The 15549-nt window shown below is 41.9% G+C and overlaps 1 protein-coding gene across 1 annotated transcript in view; it reads right to left on the reverse strand.

The window, feature by feature from the left end:
* Positions 1-15549, reverse strand: part of CTTNBP2 (cortactin binding protein 2) — a 117542-nt gene that overhangs the window by 43176 nt on the left and 58817 nt on the right. The window contains 3 exon segments of the mRNA XM_083463269.1: positions 770-1024; positions 7167-7317; positions 13245-13344. Coding sequence (XP_083319395.1) covers positions 770-1024; positions 7167-7317; positions 13245-13344 — 506 coding nt within the window.

Genomic DNA, 15549 nt, shown 5'->3' on the forward strand with positions numbered 1-15549 from the left:
AAAATGCACCAGACCACAAGACGCACCTAGTTTTTGGAGGAGGAAAACAAGAAAAAAAATATTCTGAATCTCAGAAGCCAGAACAGCAAGAGGGATCACTGCGCAGTGAAAGCAGCAATCCCTCTTGTTGTTCTGGCTTCTGGGATAGTTGCACAGCCTACATTCGCTCCATAAGACGCACACACATTTCCCCTTAGTTTTTAGGAGGGAAAAAGTGAGTCTTATAAAGCAAAAAATACGGTAATTTGCGACCCCCACACCCGAGATTTCGACTGCCTAGGGGCCTCCACAGGGTTTAATCTGGCACTGGTACCAATGCAACAAATGGAGTCAACCTTGAGAGTGTAGTTTTACAATGGCCTCAATGCGAACATCTGGTCTGGGTCTATTTTCGTGGGCCATAACCATCTCCTGTGACAATGACTTTCATATGTTAATCGTGTACTGTCAGAAAAAAGAACTTCTATGTGCTTGTTCTGAAACTTTTGGCAAACAATCTAATGGAATGATCTCAACTGTTTTTAGTTTATTGTTTATTAATATTTCCAGTGCTCGTATTCTAGGAACATCTTTCATAGCTTCCTCACCTGCTATGCAGTCTATTAAAAAAAAAGCTTTATCAGCCCTTTCCTCATTGTTTTATAAACTTCTTGACGAATGTGAAAAACACAGTATTGACTGTATCAGTCGCGCACACACAGCCAGTGGAACAGTGACTTAGTCTTGATACCACGTCGCACTTAACAATCTATTAGGCAGGCTGACTGACCTTAAAGCCTTTTGACGCTGCTATGTGGGCTGCAGTCCAGCCGTCTTTGTCAGCGTGATTGATGAGATCTGCAGAAACAATGGGCTTTGCTTTACGGTTACAGCTGTCAACCCCACACTCCAAGTCAAAGAGGCACGAATTAGCATCTGCTCCATTCACAAAGTTTCCATCTTCCGGCTTTCCGTAGTACATAAGAAATCTTAGGCAGTCAACATTATCAGCATCGACAGCAGCATGAAAGGGTGTCCAGCCATCCTGCAGAAACAGAAAAAACGGGGGGAGCTCAGAAACAACTTCAGCCTGCCGAATGGATATTTACGAAATTTATGTGTTTTGCAAAACCTGCTGCCTGCTATCTATCTGAAGCAGTCAATAGTGTCTGGCTGTAAATGTTTTGACAAAGGCAGCCCATCTGTTATATCCTCAGACAACTGTATGTACTGGTACATAATGAAAAAAGGGGTGTGAAGTACTTCAGCTCTTCCTCTGAACAGTGCTGGTGGATGTTCCTGCTTCTAGACTGAGAGGGTTCACAAATGGGAGGCGAAAGAAGTGGGGTCAATCCTTTCCAAAGGATGCTTTTAGCAGCATGATACCAAAACATAAAAAGACCCTGACAGAGAAGGCTGATGTAACTGTTACTGGAGTTTTCTCAGATGTCTTATTCCTTTCTTAGCAAATCTGTACAGTTTTATATAAGCACACCTCTTTAGCTCTGTGCGGTATTAAGTCTTTCCTACATTAGCATAACAAAGCGAGCACAGCTGCTCTGCAAAAGCATTTTCAGTCCTTAATTTCTTTTGATGTATTTATTTCGAATCACCAACATCCAAACTTGTATCTTTTTCTTATTATTATTTCCCCCTCTAAGTTATCATTACATTTGAGCTCACTATACAGTCCCCCCTCCCGCTTCATTTAACTACAAAACAAATTGTAAGCACGTGCCTTACTTCCAATATTCCTTATTTTGAAAGTATATATAGTATTAGTTCTCTCCCCAGCCCCTACAGGGTCAATGAGAATATCATTTTGCTAATGCATTTCCCTGCTTTTGGGGAACCCAATTCTAAACACAGAAGAAAGTAGTAAAAAAATTCATATATCTACATCTATACTCTTTCAGACCAGCTCCTTACGGCCTTGTGGGTCTTGGTTTCAAACAAAAGTAAGTAGTAATGGGTTCAATTGTTCACTGCCCCATTTGACCAAATGTTAATGAAAGGAAAACACATCACTCTCATTCCTCTCTGCCATCCTTTACAGCATGGGTAGGCAAACTAAGGCCCGGGGCCCAATCGCCTTCTGTATCCGGCCTGCGGACAGTCCGGGAATCAGCGTGTTTTTACAGGAGTAGAATGTGTGCTTTTATTTAAAATGCACCTCTGTGTTATTTGTGGGGCATAAGAATTGGTTCGTTATTTTTTCCCGAAATATAGTCCGGCTCCCCACTGAGGGGGAGGTCTGAGGGAGTGTGGACTGGCCCATGGCTGAAAAAGTTTGCTGAGCCCTGCTTTACAGCAAGGCTAGCCCAAGAAATTTTACAGGGGACCACTAAATGGTGCAGACACAGTGTTTGAAACTGAGATATGAAAGCTAGGAGCTAAATGGCACCTTAAACCTAGGTTATGGGCACAACAATAGAATGTCTAGCGCTTTTTTTAAAAAAAAAACAACAATAATACAAAGTTGAAAATGAATGAACTGCAGCTAAAATATTATGTTCATTTTTCACATGGTCTAGTCCCTCCCTTGCCTACTCACCTAATATTCTTAAGAGGGTCTCATCTCTAGTCTTCAAAGGGTGGCTGGAAGTGGGGAGGCAGAAAAGGTTCCCCCTTTCCTTCCACTCTGCAGTTTTAATCTGAAATCTTAGGCGCAGCACTGCGCCCAGAGCTCAGAAACTGCTGGCGCTAATGAAATTCCCTGTCACAAAATGCACCTAGAACAATGAGGGTTTCAAACTCTGTGCAGACACCTCACCCCCACCAAACCGTGGTGCACAGTACTTAAGGCTTGACAATGTATTTTGGCATCTGTGGCAGAGAACTCTCCAAAAGCCTCTCCCACCCTCTGGCAGTAAAAAAAATCAATAATAATAAATTAAATAACGAGCAGTATGCTGTCCTTACATGACAGCCAGAATCAACTGCCTGAGGCGGAAGCTTCCCTCTTTCTAATGGCAGGAGTAGCCCTGGCATATGGCCATGAAATCCTGCCCGTGGAAATTGGCCTGCATTCTGGCAAGACGTATATTTTGTGTAAATAAGTGTCGCATCACAGGCGATTTCACATAAAGCAAAGCAAGGAACTGAAAGGGGGTGGTGAGCAGGGGCCACACACCAGTTAAGAAATCAGCAGTCTGAAAGAGAAGAGTGGAACTGGACTATTTAGAGAGAGGGCAGCTGGGTTGTTATCAACTGCATTACACCTGCTTGGATCAGAGATTTCTGAGAGCTCTTTCTGAGGCATTGCTTCTGAATAGATCACCTTCCAAGGCCTGCAGCTTAGAACTTATTGATCCATGGTTCGAGAAATGAACTACCGACCCACAATCAATTTAACTTGGACACAGATTGAAATTATGACATTAATTTAACACGGATGACTTAACCCCTGTAGCATCCGTCAGTCAAATTCCCTAGGCAGCAGACTCAAGAGTATAATCCCACACATGCTTACTCAGAAGTATTCCTACCAGTTGTTCAACTGAAACAAACATGAACAGGAAAACAGGTACAGGACTGCAGTGTCAGAGTGTTGCAAAGATCCTCATACGTATAAAATGAAACACAATTACAGTGGTACCTCGGGTTACATATGCTTCAGGTTACATGCGCTTCAGGTTACAGACTCCACTAACCCAGAAATAGTACCTTGGGTTAGGAACTTTGCTTCAGGATAAGAACAGAAATTGTGCTCCGGCAGCGCAGCGGCAGCAGGAGGCCCCATTAGCTGAGGTACCTGAGGTACCACTGTATTCAGGCTTATTATAAGGCCTTCTGTAATATTTTCAACATCCAGTTTTATCCCAGCTCTCCAGAAAACAGCACTGCTGCTTACCCAGTACAGTGGTGCCCCACAAGACGAATGTCTCGCAAGACGGAAAACCCGCTAGACGAAAGGGTTTTCCGTTTTTGAGCTGCTTCGCAAGACGATTTTCCCTATGGGCTTGCTTTGCAAGACGAAAACGTCTTGCTAGTGTTCCGAATTTTTTTCACTCCCCCCCTTTTCTAAGCCGCTAAGCCGCTAATAGCCTTTTAGCCGCTAATCCGCTAAGCCTTTAATAGCCGCTAAACCGCTAATAGCGCTAATCCGCTAAGCCGCTAATAGGGTTGCTTCACAAGACGAAAAAACCGCTAGACGAAGAGACTCGCGAAATGGATTAATTTCGTCTTGCGAGGCACCACTGTACAGTGGTACCTCAGGTTAAGTACTTAATTTGTTCCGGAGGTCCGTTCTTAACCTAAAACTGTTCTTAACCTGAAGCACCACTTTAGCTAATGGAGCCTCCTGCTGCTGCTGCGCCGCCGGAGCACAATTTCTGTTCTTATCCTGAAGCAAAGTTCTTAACCCGAGGTAATATTTCTGGGTTAGTGGAGTCTGTAACCTGAAGCATATGTAACCTGAAGCGTATGTAACCCGCGGTACCACTGTATATGAAAAAGACCAACTTTTGGAGCCAACCTAGGATCGCCCAGATGTAGGAATGGACACAGAGGACCACATGGGACTTCAGACATGGGGATTATTGCATTAGTTTTCCTGGTTATAATGCTAGCACTTCTCTCCCAGTATCTAATGTTCCTTTTGCACTGCATGACCTGCTGTGTTACGGAACTGGGCCTTTCTGATAGATCTACAACCAGGTTGAGCTAAAATTTATTGACACCAGAGGACATCGTTGAATTTATCATCCTGAAACCGCAACCCCCCGCCACTTTAAGCACATGTGCACTGCTCTTCCCCATTAAAACAACAGGAAAGAACTGTATGCTGGGATACTGCCCCAAATTTCATCATGTGAGCAGCAGTGGTGAGATCCATGAATACTGGGGAAATGCAAAACTTCTGTGATTTTCTAGATTACTGTGATTGCAAACAGATTTTTCTCTGGAAGCAATTAACATATGAGAGCTAAATGTCCACGAGATTCCACTAGTTTTCCAGAAGTGGCTGTTACAACATGTGAAAGATCACATAAAGCCTAAAAATATCAGGTGAGGAAACAGAATAAAGTGCTCTCTGAAGGCAGCCCTAGGGCTGGCATGTATAAACATCTTTGAACCACCTGTTCCACAGATCATTTCCAAACCAACCAAATCTGTCTTGTTAAGCAAGGCATGTCTAGGGACCTTTGCTTATTAAATGGCACAATGAGTGATAGATACGTTTCTGAACCATTTCTGGATGAAATCGTTCACAAAATTATCAAGGACTCTGATAAAAGCTGCATTTACAAACCGGAGATCTTCAGCCTTATGCAAATGAATCCAAAGCCACGATGCCTTTGATACAGAACCTGTTCTGCTTCTGTTCCATTTCACATTTCTATTTCTCTCTCTGATTTCTGCTGTGATCTTCTACCACGTCTTTGAGTGGAAACAAATGCTTCACTCAATATACGAAGATACTTATAGTGACAGAGCAACAACCCATCCTACCTAACACTGGACAGTTCAGTCAGTATTGAGAGACACATTGGAAATATTACCCCAAATTTTTCGTATAGTATGCTCCATTGAATGTAATGGGCAAATAATAATAATAATAATAATAATAATAATAATAATAATAATAATAATAATTTATACCCTGCCCATCTGGCTGGGTTTCTCCAGCCACTCTGGGCTGCTTCCAATAAAAGATTAAAAATACATTAAATATAATTTGAACAAGCATAGTATGTTGTCACATCAGCAACAAGAGTAATTTATGCGCCTATAGCTTTGAATTTCAAACTGTGTTACTGGAAACTTAGCAAATGTTTCTTGATAGAATAAGGATAATGGTAGACTAACTTCTTGGGAGATAGAGGCCACATGATACACCCCAAGCTTGTGTGCCGCCATGCCCCAGCCTCCTCTGTAGCAATCCAGATGTTTGTGCTTCTGTTTTGATTAATCACAGCTTGCCATTTCATCAGAGCCCTGCAAACTGTTGTTTACAAAGCTGGCTTCTTTCAATAAACCATAGGTAAGATTCGCCACAGTTTAAGGTTTATATCACTAAACTGTGGTTAATCCAAATGGGAAGTGAAGGTTCCCATCTCCTTCTTGTGGCTGCACTAGAGGAGAAGAGGCAATGGGGGAGGCTAGATTTTTTCCTGTCAAAATACACCAAAAGGAACTCTTACGTCCAAATGCTGCCAACACGTCCACCACTCCCCCAGAAGCACAGAAATAGTACTGGGCATGTTTTAAGATATCTGCCTAGTTTTCAGGGGATGATAGCTAAGGACGATATGAACCAAGAGTACATCCTGAACTCTCCAGCAAAATTTGTAGGAGTTGTGCAACAAACGCCCTAACAGTACAGTGTTTAAAAACCACTGCTATATAATATTCATGCACTGAAATAGTTACTTTAAAAACATATGAATGAGTCCTTAGCAGGAAACGTAATTTGATATATGGATATAGGGATGGTGGGTGGTAATAAATTGGGATGATTTATCTGCTTCTTTGTTACTAGGAACATAATATTTCTGCTCCTATATTTTTTACATATTTCTGCATCTTCCAAAGTCCAAACATTTTTTAAAAACAACAGTGAGATGTCAGTTTCTTTATATTCATTTGTTGTATGTTAATTTCAAAGATAGAATAAGAATCTTCCTTATTTAGTCTGAACTATTACTCTCTCAGAAGTTCCTTTTTTAAAAACCCAAAAGAATCCTCAGTTTTTTTTACCACCCCTTTGTAGACTGTTTCCTCTGCAGGAAGAACAAAAGCAATCTTCTCCTAAAAGCAAGGTGTCCGAGCTTTTGAATCAGAGACAAGAAAAATCTCTATTGAAGTTGACATCATGGAAAACAAGAGCTTATAGGAACAGGATGTGAGTAACAACTGCTTCAGATTTCAAGTCTGTGAGGCAGGATGACAGGAAAGATAATTATTTCAGAAATCTTATGGGGAAATAAATAATTGAATGCAGTTGAAGGCATTTTACAACGGCACACAACCATATAAATGTGAAACCTTCCATTAATTCCGAAGGATTTCATGCGCTACAGCAGTTAAGATTATGAACAAATGCCTCAACAGAAGCCATTTTGACACACAGCAATGCAGCCGTTAGGGTTATTAATATATGCCTCAACCGAAACCATTCTGAAGCAGCTCACTCCTGCTCTTCTTGATATGTTGACTTTGAAAAATGGGCTTTTAAGACTTACACAGGTTTCTGCACTTCTGTCTGCTCCAGCTTCCAACAAGAGTTTGACACATTCATTATTTCCATTTCTACAGGCCAAGTAGAGAGGTGTCTCTCCCTTTTCAGCAGCGTGATTAATGTCAGCATGATACATGATTAATAATTCTGCACATCTAGGGACAGAAGCATTGGACATGTTAGAAGAACACCTGACCTGGAAAAGACATGACCTTTAAAATGCCATTCAGCTACAATACCTTCTCCAAACATATATTTCGATTATACTGCATCAACAAAGGTAATTGGCTTAAAACCATTATGATCAGGGACACATATTAAATCCAAAATTGGTGCCTGGACACTGAAAATAGGCAAATTCTCTCATCCAGTTATTTGTGGAGACTTCAGCTAATGTTGCAGAATATTTGAATTATAACAAGCAAACTGGTCAATTTGTGTTCGCACATGTCTCCTTAGCTTATTAATATGGCATTATTTATTTGTTTTATTTATTTAAACAGATTTCATAAAGTCCTGCCTTTTTAGGGTGTTCGCTCTTCCAAGCAATTAGCACGTGTTATGATTACTAGCAATTAAAACAATAAAAACAGGAAACAACAACATTAAATTAGCAGCAGTAGAATGGACCACAGTGCTGTAAAACAAGGCTGCATTTTTTGTTGATAAAAATAAAATAAGGTCTCTTCTAAAAGCCAACAGAGAGGAATCTATGCATATTTCTCTGCAAAGGGAATTCCACAGATAAGTGACCACTATACCTGACACTAGTATTCATCCATCTAATAGCTCTCTGAGGATCAGGGAACAAGGCACCGGATGCCAATTGCAAATCTTGGGCAGCTGCATATGGGCAAGGCAGTCACTTGTACCAATGCAAGGAAAATTCAAGGGCAGGAAGCAGAGGTGCCAATAAAATATTGTGGGGGAGCAGGTAAGCTCTGCCCCGCATAATCAATCATATGATGCAGAGCGCACACACCATTTGAATGGGAATGCCCATAACTTTGTGGGGGCCCGGCCCCCTCAAATATTTTACTGAGGAGGGGTGAAGCCCCCATGGCCTCTAGGAGCTGGCTCCTATGACAGGAAGCATGCTCCCGGTCCCAGCAAGTAACAGAAGCACAAACTCCAGATATCAAATTGATAACTGGATTTCCAAAGAGATGCAATGAGGCCTAGCTAAACAGGAAGGCCTTTGAGATAGTGGCCATGTGTGTTCAAGAGTCTGTGAAGTGTGCAAGTCCGCATGTGACAGGGTTTAACATGGCAGCTTCTTTCATGAACACAGTATAGTCGGGATGTGTGGAATGTTAAAAGCTTTTGGTACAAGCATCTGATGATCAAAGCAATAAAAGCACAGGTTACAGGGTCAAAATCATGTCTTCCCAATGGAAATTCCACTCACGCTAGCCAACACCTGGTTTTGGTTGCAACCCAACTCCCTCATCTTCTGACCCTGAACTTGTCACAGCCGGATAGAATTCAGATTTCCTATATATAATAAATGCATCCACTCTTGCCTTTGCTCCTTCTGGATTCTAGGAAAACATTTTATTGAATTTTATACTTCAGGTAATTAGAAACCTTTGTTTAAGAACAGCACATTTGGCACTGTTCATTCTGGTAGGCAGCAATCGCCTTAAATCTAAATGGCTTCACTGCAATATACCGTATTTTTCGCTCTATAACACGCATCTGACCATAACACGCATGTAGTTTTTAGAGGAGGAAAACGAGGAAAAAATATTCTAAATGAAACAGTGGATGTATGATTTTTATGGTTCATGCTGTGGCCACAGACATGTGATCTGACAGTGAGTTTGGGATAGCCCAATGCAAAAATCCTGAGGATCCATGTGGATCCGTGCTTTGTAACCACGTTTTAAGTGGGGAGGGAAGGAAAAGAACTCAAGGGACAAGGAGCTTTTCCGCGGGGAGGAGGGAGGGAAAGAGCACTGTTGCTTTAAAGGTATACTTAAGGTATTTGCCCTGTGCCTGGGTTTTTTTTTCATTTAACAGTTTGCAGCCTTTTCCTTCCGCTTCTTGTTTTGAGGCGGAATAGATTTGAGCAAGTGAGGGGATTCGCCATTAGCTGTGTAAAAGTGCTCCTCTTTGCAGCCTGAGTGATAAGCAGCCATCAGCAGCAATATAATGGAGCACAAAAAAGCGGTAGGGGCACTAGGACCCAGACATTGCTCAAATCTATCCTGCTTGAAAACAAGCTGCTCCATCCCAGCCGATCAGCTGAGACGCGGAGATTTGCGAAGTTTTCCCCTCTCCCTCATGCCCTCCCCAGCCTTTTTTTTTACTTCCTGGTTTTCACTGCGTGGCTCAGAGCTAGAGGTTGGTTTTATTTTGCTGCTGGTTGCTTAAATTTTATCTTTCCTGCCGTCTCTCTGCAGCCTCATTGCTCTGTTTAGAGAGAGCGCAGACCTTTGCAAGCGTCTCTCCCTCCCGTGTAAGCGGCTGCTGCCGGCTTTGCTGCTATGGCTCTCCTTCCCTCCCTCCTTCCTGGCTCCAGGTCGCTTTAAAGAAAGCAAAGTGAGAGCCTCGTAGAGCGTGTAAGTGGCTCCCGCTTTGCCTGACTGACGGCAGCCATGGCTCTGATCCGTGCATTCGCTCCTTAACACGCACAGGCATTTTCCCTTACTTTCTCGGAGCAAAAAAGTGCGTGTTTTGGAGCGAAATTTACGGTAATATACAGGTAATTCACAGGGGTTATGTTCTGGAGATTGCACGCAAAGCTGAAATCGTGTATAGTCAAAACAATCCTGGAACTGTCCCTGTGCGAGCATCCCTACCTTTCTGAAGCTGGTGTGCTGAGCAGGACTTGCCTTCACAAAGCAGAGAGCTTAAGCACTCTTTCTGCAGCAGGTAAACCTGGTGCAGAAAGAGCTTTTAAGCTCCCCGCCTTGCCTGTGTTTAGTTTGTGTGATTTCAGCTGGCTAGTAGGTAAAGCACTTAAAGCTGAAATTGCGCAAGTTAAAAGTACATATGTTGCGAGTTACCTGTATATGTAGAATGCATCTTATTCCTTTTTAAGACCTCATTTTTTGATAGAGACTGAGGGAAGGGGGGGGAGAACTAGGCGTTTGCAAAACTGGGGTGCCCAAAACTGGGGTGTCAGGACAAGCAGAACAGATATGCAACAAGAGAGGTATGGTAAGAAAATATTTAGGCAAGGAGAGGAGGAAAACAAGAGGCAAAGTGTTAGAAAAATGAAGAGGGACTGATAAATAGGAGGAAAAATGAGAAGCATCAAAACATTTAAAGAACAGAAGCATAAGAATCCTTCAGACTGGTGGGAGGGAGAGCAGGAGGAAATAAGGACAGGGCTGTCTGAGATTAAAAGGAAATGAAGATGAGAGCAAAAGCTGCAGAAAGACTTGAAATGTATGTAAATGAACAGGGGTTATAGTTTATGGTCACAAGAGAGCACATTGCTCTCCAAATGGCAGGAAGTTGAGATCAATTCCAAGTCTCCTCTCAACAGAGTGCTGAACTCTGGGGCAAAATCTGACAAGCCACCAGACGAGATGGCAGAAGTGACACTTTCCACTGAAAGGATGTTATCTGTAACTGGAATAACAGGGTTGCCTCAGGTCAGGAATCAGTCTGATTGACAGCCCCACAGGAAAACCTGCACCACACCTGTCTGAACTATGTGGAGTTCTAGCCAATATAAATAGCATCTCAGTCATTTAAATGCCAGATATCTGGGGCGGCAACAGTATCTGCTAGGGTGGCAAGGAAAAATAGGGCTGCCATATGTCTGAATCTGAAAGCTGGAACTGACATCCAGGGGGAATTTACGAAAGGCGGCACTTTGTCCTAGATCTTAGGCAAGCCAATCGCAAAATTGTGATTTTGTTAAACAAAAGCTCGACAACTTTCGGGGTACCCTGGTTTTTACTTTTTTGGCAACCCTAGGAAAACAGAACAGCAAAATTTGCAGGAGATACCATCCATAAGATTGAATACACTCATAGACACAATCAAATCATCAGTAAAATATGGATCTCTGCAGTACTATTAGAATTAATCCTATTCAAGTCATGAGAGGATGGATGGATACAAGATTACCTGAAAAGAGCTGATATCAGCTCTGTTTTTCTACAATCTTTCATAGAATAGTGAAAGAGTTTCATTTAGCAAGAAATGTGAAGTATCCAGCAGCTATGAAAGGCATATCTTGAAAGTCACTTGCTCCTCTCACAACAACATGCATACTTGTCCCATTATACTACCCCACATTCTTACTGCTCAGAGCCTTCAAAATGAAAAGGGATATAAACATAAAACAATTGAATTATCGCTGCAAAGGCTCTGGTAGTACAAACGGAACAAATAAAAACTAGTATCAGCTTATTTGCATTTGTTGTTTAGTCGTTTAGTCGTGTCCGACTAAACCCGACCCGACCAGAACATGCCAGGTCCATGCTTATTTGCATGCAATGATGCAATCAACAAACCACAAGCCTCCTCAACATTCTCTTATCACAAAAATTGTAATGTGGGAAGGATATTCATGTCAGACATGGGTATGCCCATTAATGACTACATGATTTGGCATTCACATTATCTTTCTTGTAGGCCAAAGTACCGTATTTTTTGCTCTGTAGGATGCACTTTTTCCCCTCCAAAAATGAAGGGGAAATGTGTGTGCGTCCTATGGAGCGAATGCAGGCTTTCGCTGAAGCCTGGAGAGTGAAAGGGGTCGGTGCGCACCAACCCCTCTCGCTCTCCAGGCTTCAGGCAGCTATCTGCAAGCCTGCGGAGTGCTCCTATGGAGTGAAAAATACGATAACCCACCCAATGCACACAAACTATTTTTTTATATAGAGGAGGGTCTTGAGTGTAAGCTCCCAGGATAGGAAATGGCACTAAACCCAGAATAAAATGCCAAAAGGCTACAAATTTCAGCATGTTTTCTTAGAGCCAACTAATCAGACTTACATTCAAGTAAGAGTAGTAAGGTTCTAAGTTTTATTTTTTATTTTTTTGGTGAGGGGGAGGATATCAGATCACTAGTTTGCTGAGAAGAAAGAGGAGGAGGAGGAAACATGAATTCAGCAAATCTCTTTAAGCAGACTGTTAAAGGAAGGTCTGTTACCCCTTTTTCAATTATAAGTGTGAAAGCTCTGAGATAGGCTCACATTAGAGAATCTAGCTCACAATACTATACTTCTCCTATTTCTGAGGATATTTAAACAGATTCTCACACCTTGATAACAGTGAGGAACTGATTTGCGGATAACTTCAGCTTCCTCACCTTACCGGCCAATCCCAACTGACCCCCCCCCCAAAAAAATTATATCCTTCCATGGTTAAATATATAGAAATACACAGATATTTCTCACAAGAAAGCAGCTTTTCAAAATTGTAATGTATTGCTTCAGTCAGTTACCATCAAAGTCCTACAAAAGTGTGCCTTTATTCCGTTTCCTCAGGCACTGCGTTAAATGAAACATCCTTGCTCTTTGACATATTATACCCCAACTGAGGGGGCTTTTTCTGTAGGCAGACCACTTTTTGAAGGATCAAAGGCAAAATATCAATGAACGCAATTTCCCCATCAGCTGCCAGCACATGCTTTTCATTTAATTTTTGTGCTCAAAGAAATGGCTGATAAGGCTTTCAGTAAAAGCTTGACCATAAATCCGTCCAGAGCTCCCATTAAGAGATGCATTTTTAGAAGCCAAGACCCATTTTTCCCATTTGAAAGAACACTATTATTTATTAAATTTATAGACTGCCCTTCATCTGAAGACCACATGAAGGTTTACAACATAAAAATACAAATATATAACTTAAAATGTTGCAGTATGAAGTATGAAAGCGAAACCTTTTTTGCAGCATGGCTTTATTTTAAATCATAGAAACTCGAGAGCTTTTTTAAAAATCCCCAAACATCTCTACTTCTAACAGAAAATCTCATAATAATATTACAACTGAGGATTATAGGCAGGAATAAGTCTTTAATTGAGTATGTTTTTCTCTTGCGGCTTGTGCACCCCAATACTTAAAAGATTACAAGGAATTCTGTGTCTGGAGAAACACAGAATTCCACGTTACTTACTTGCAATGTCCCTGAGCAACTGCTGAACACAAGGGTGTAAAGCCATTTTTATCAACAGGATCAACTTGAGCTTCTGAAGTCAGCAGCAATCTTACACAATCTAGGAGTTGGAAAACACAAAGGCATATTGATATATAAGAGGGAAGTGGTGGGGTCTGAAAACCAGAGTGCATTCCTCAGAAATTGTGCATCTACAGTATGTAACCACATAGGCGCTGACTCCATGGGGCCTGAGGGGGCCCGAGCCCCCTCAAAAATTCGTTTGGGGGGGCTCCGCCCCCGAATAATCTCGGGCGCCCCTCCAGCAGAGCGCCACCGCTGCCCCTCCCCCAGCCCAAAATGCACAGGGTCGGGCTGCATGCCTCCTGCCCTCCCTCCCGAGCAAAAGCTCCACCCAATTTCCTTCAGAGCTGATTAATAGGCGCAGCACGCTCTCCCCTATTCGCTCACGAGGAGGCGGCGCCACTTTATCTGCATATTCATGAGCTTATTTATTATTCCTGAGCTTTCGCGGGCTCCCCCAATATTTTTTATAAGTCGGCGCCCCTGTGTAACCATAAAAGCTCCTTTGGATAACTGGTTGTCCAACTGTTGAAACAGAGCGCTGGACTAGATGGGTCTTCGTATGTTCTTATCTACCAAAGGCAATATTCTGTATTGTGATGCCAGCTTGCTAGGACACCTGGGCAAGGCAAACTTATCTCTCATATAGAGAGAGAGCAAATTAACAAAGTCTTCCCATTCACCAAGTTCTTTTTTATTTTTATTTTATTTATTAGATTTATATAATGCCCTTCTTCATAAGGTCTCAGGGTGCTTCACAGAATGAAATACAGGATAAAAGCAAGTAAAAAATTAAAACAAAAGAAGCAAAACAATAACCTCCTCTTCCCACAGACACATTTAAAAGGCCGCAGAATATTATTGAAAAGAAACGTTTTCACCTAAAAATACATAATGAAGGCACCAGGTGAACTTCCCTGGGGAGAACACTCCACAAACAGGCAGCCAATACAGAAAGAAAAACCTTTCTGAGCCTTTTAATGCTTTAGACTATACTGGAAATTTTCCAACTTTGGATTTTGCTGTCACAAGATTAGGTGATGGCCGCCAGCTTAAGATGACTTAGTACATGGATAAGAAAAATCCACAGAGGAGATGTCTATTGCTACAAGTCATGATGGCTACATTCACGATCCCCATTCAGAGGCAAAATGTCATTTGCCAAGAAGAATTGATGGGAGAGGTCTACTACCTTCATGTCTAGCTTGTGGGAGACTTGTGACTGGCCACACTGGAAAACTGGCAACTGAAACGTTGGTCTAATCCAAAAGGATTCTTCTTATGTACCTCCAAGATTCCCTTGCAATCACTGCCTTCCTTACTGTACCCCCACCCCAACGGCTTTCTATGCTATCTCTTGCTCAAATCTGATGAAGTGCTTATAGGATTCTGAGGCTGTAAGTGTCCCATCCTGACCCAAGTGTAGACACATCTATGTCTACAGGGGAAGGAGACGAGTGTAGAAGGGCTGAAACCAGACCCCAGAATTTGGAGTTTGGATTTGATATCCCACTTTATCACTACCCGAAGGAGTCTCAAAGCGGCTAACATTCTCCTTTCCTTTCCTCCCCCACAACAAACACTTTGTGAGGTGAGTGTGTCCCCCTGTGATCGCTTTCATTCTTTGTTTTAGGCAGAAGAAACACAGCTATCAAGTTTCTGTCCAAATTGTACTAGTTTCTCAGTAGACTGTTTTGCCTTCCTTCCAACATATACAAGTCTTGAATATTCACCAGGAGTGATAAAAATTATTTGACCATAAAAGCTTTCCATTTGCTTAAACTGTGTTGAAATGTCTCAGCAATACTTTGATGTTAATACTGTTTTCTCCATATAATTTCAGAATGAAAGATCAAGGGCATGCTGCCAATAACAGTGGAATCCCAAATTCTCCAAGTGTACCTATTTTCCAGGGATAGTCCTGGATCTACAGAAGCTGTCCTGGTTTCTGATTTGATCATGGAATGTCATGGTTTTCCTTACGACAGCCCTATTTTCAGTGGAGAAATGTTGAAGGGTATGGCAGGATGCCCCTATTTTCATCAGAGAAATGTTGGAGGGTGTGGAGTTATGTGACCCCCCTAAGCCAAGGAGATACGTAACCTTTAAAAGAAATTTAAAGGCATCTAAAGGATTTTTTAAAAAAATGTTTAATGTTTTATTATGTTTATATATGTTGGAAGCTGCCAAGAGTTGCTGGGGTAACCTAGTCAGATGGGTGGGGTATAAATGATAAAATTAT

The sequence above is a fragment of the Podarcis liolepis genome (assembly GCF_965112155.1).
Source record: "Podarcis liolepis genome assembly, chromosome: 10".
Taxonomy (NCBI): domain Eukaryota; kingdom Metazoa; phylum Chordata; class Lepidosauria; order Squamata; family Lacertidae; genus Podarcis; species Podarcis liolepis.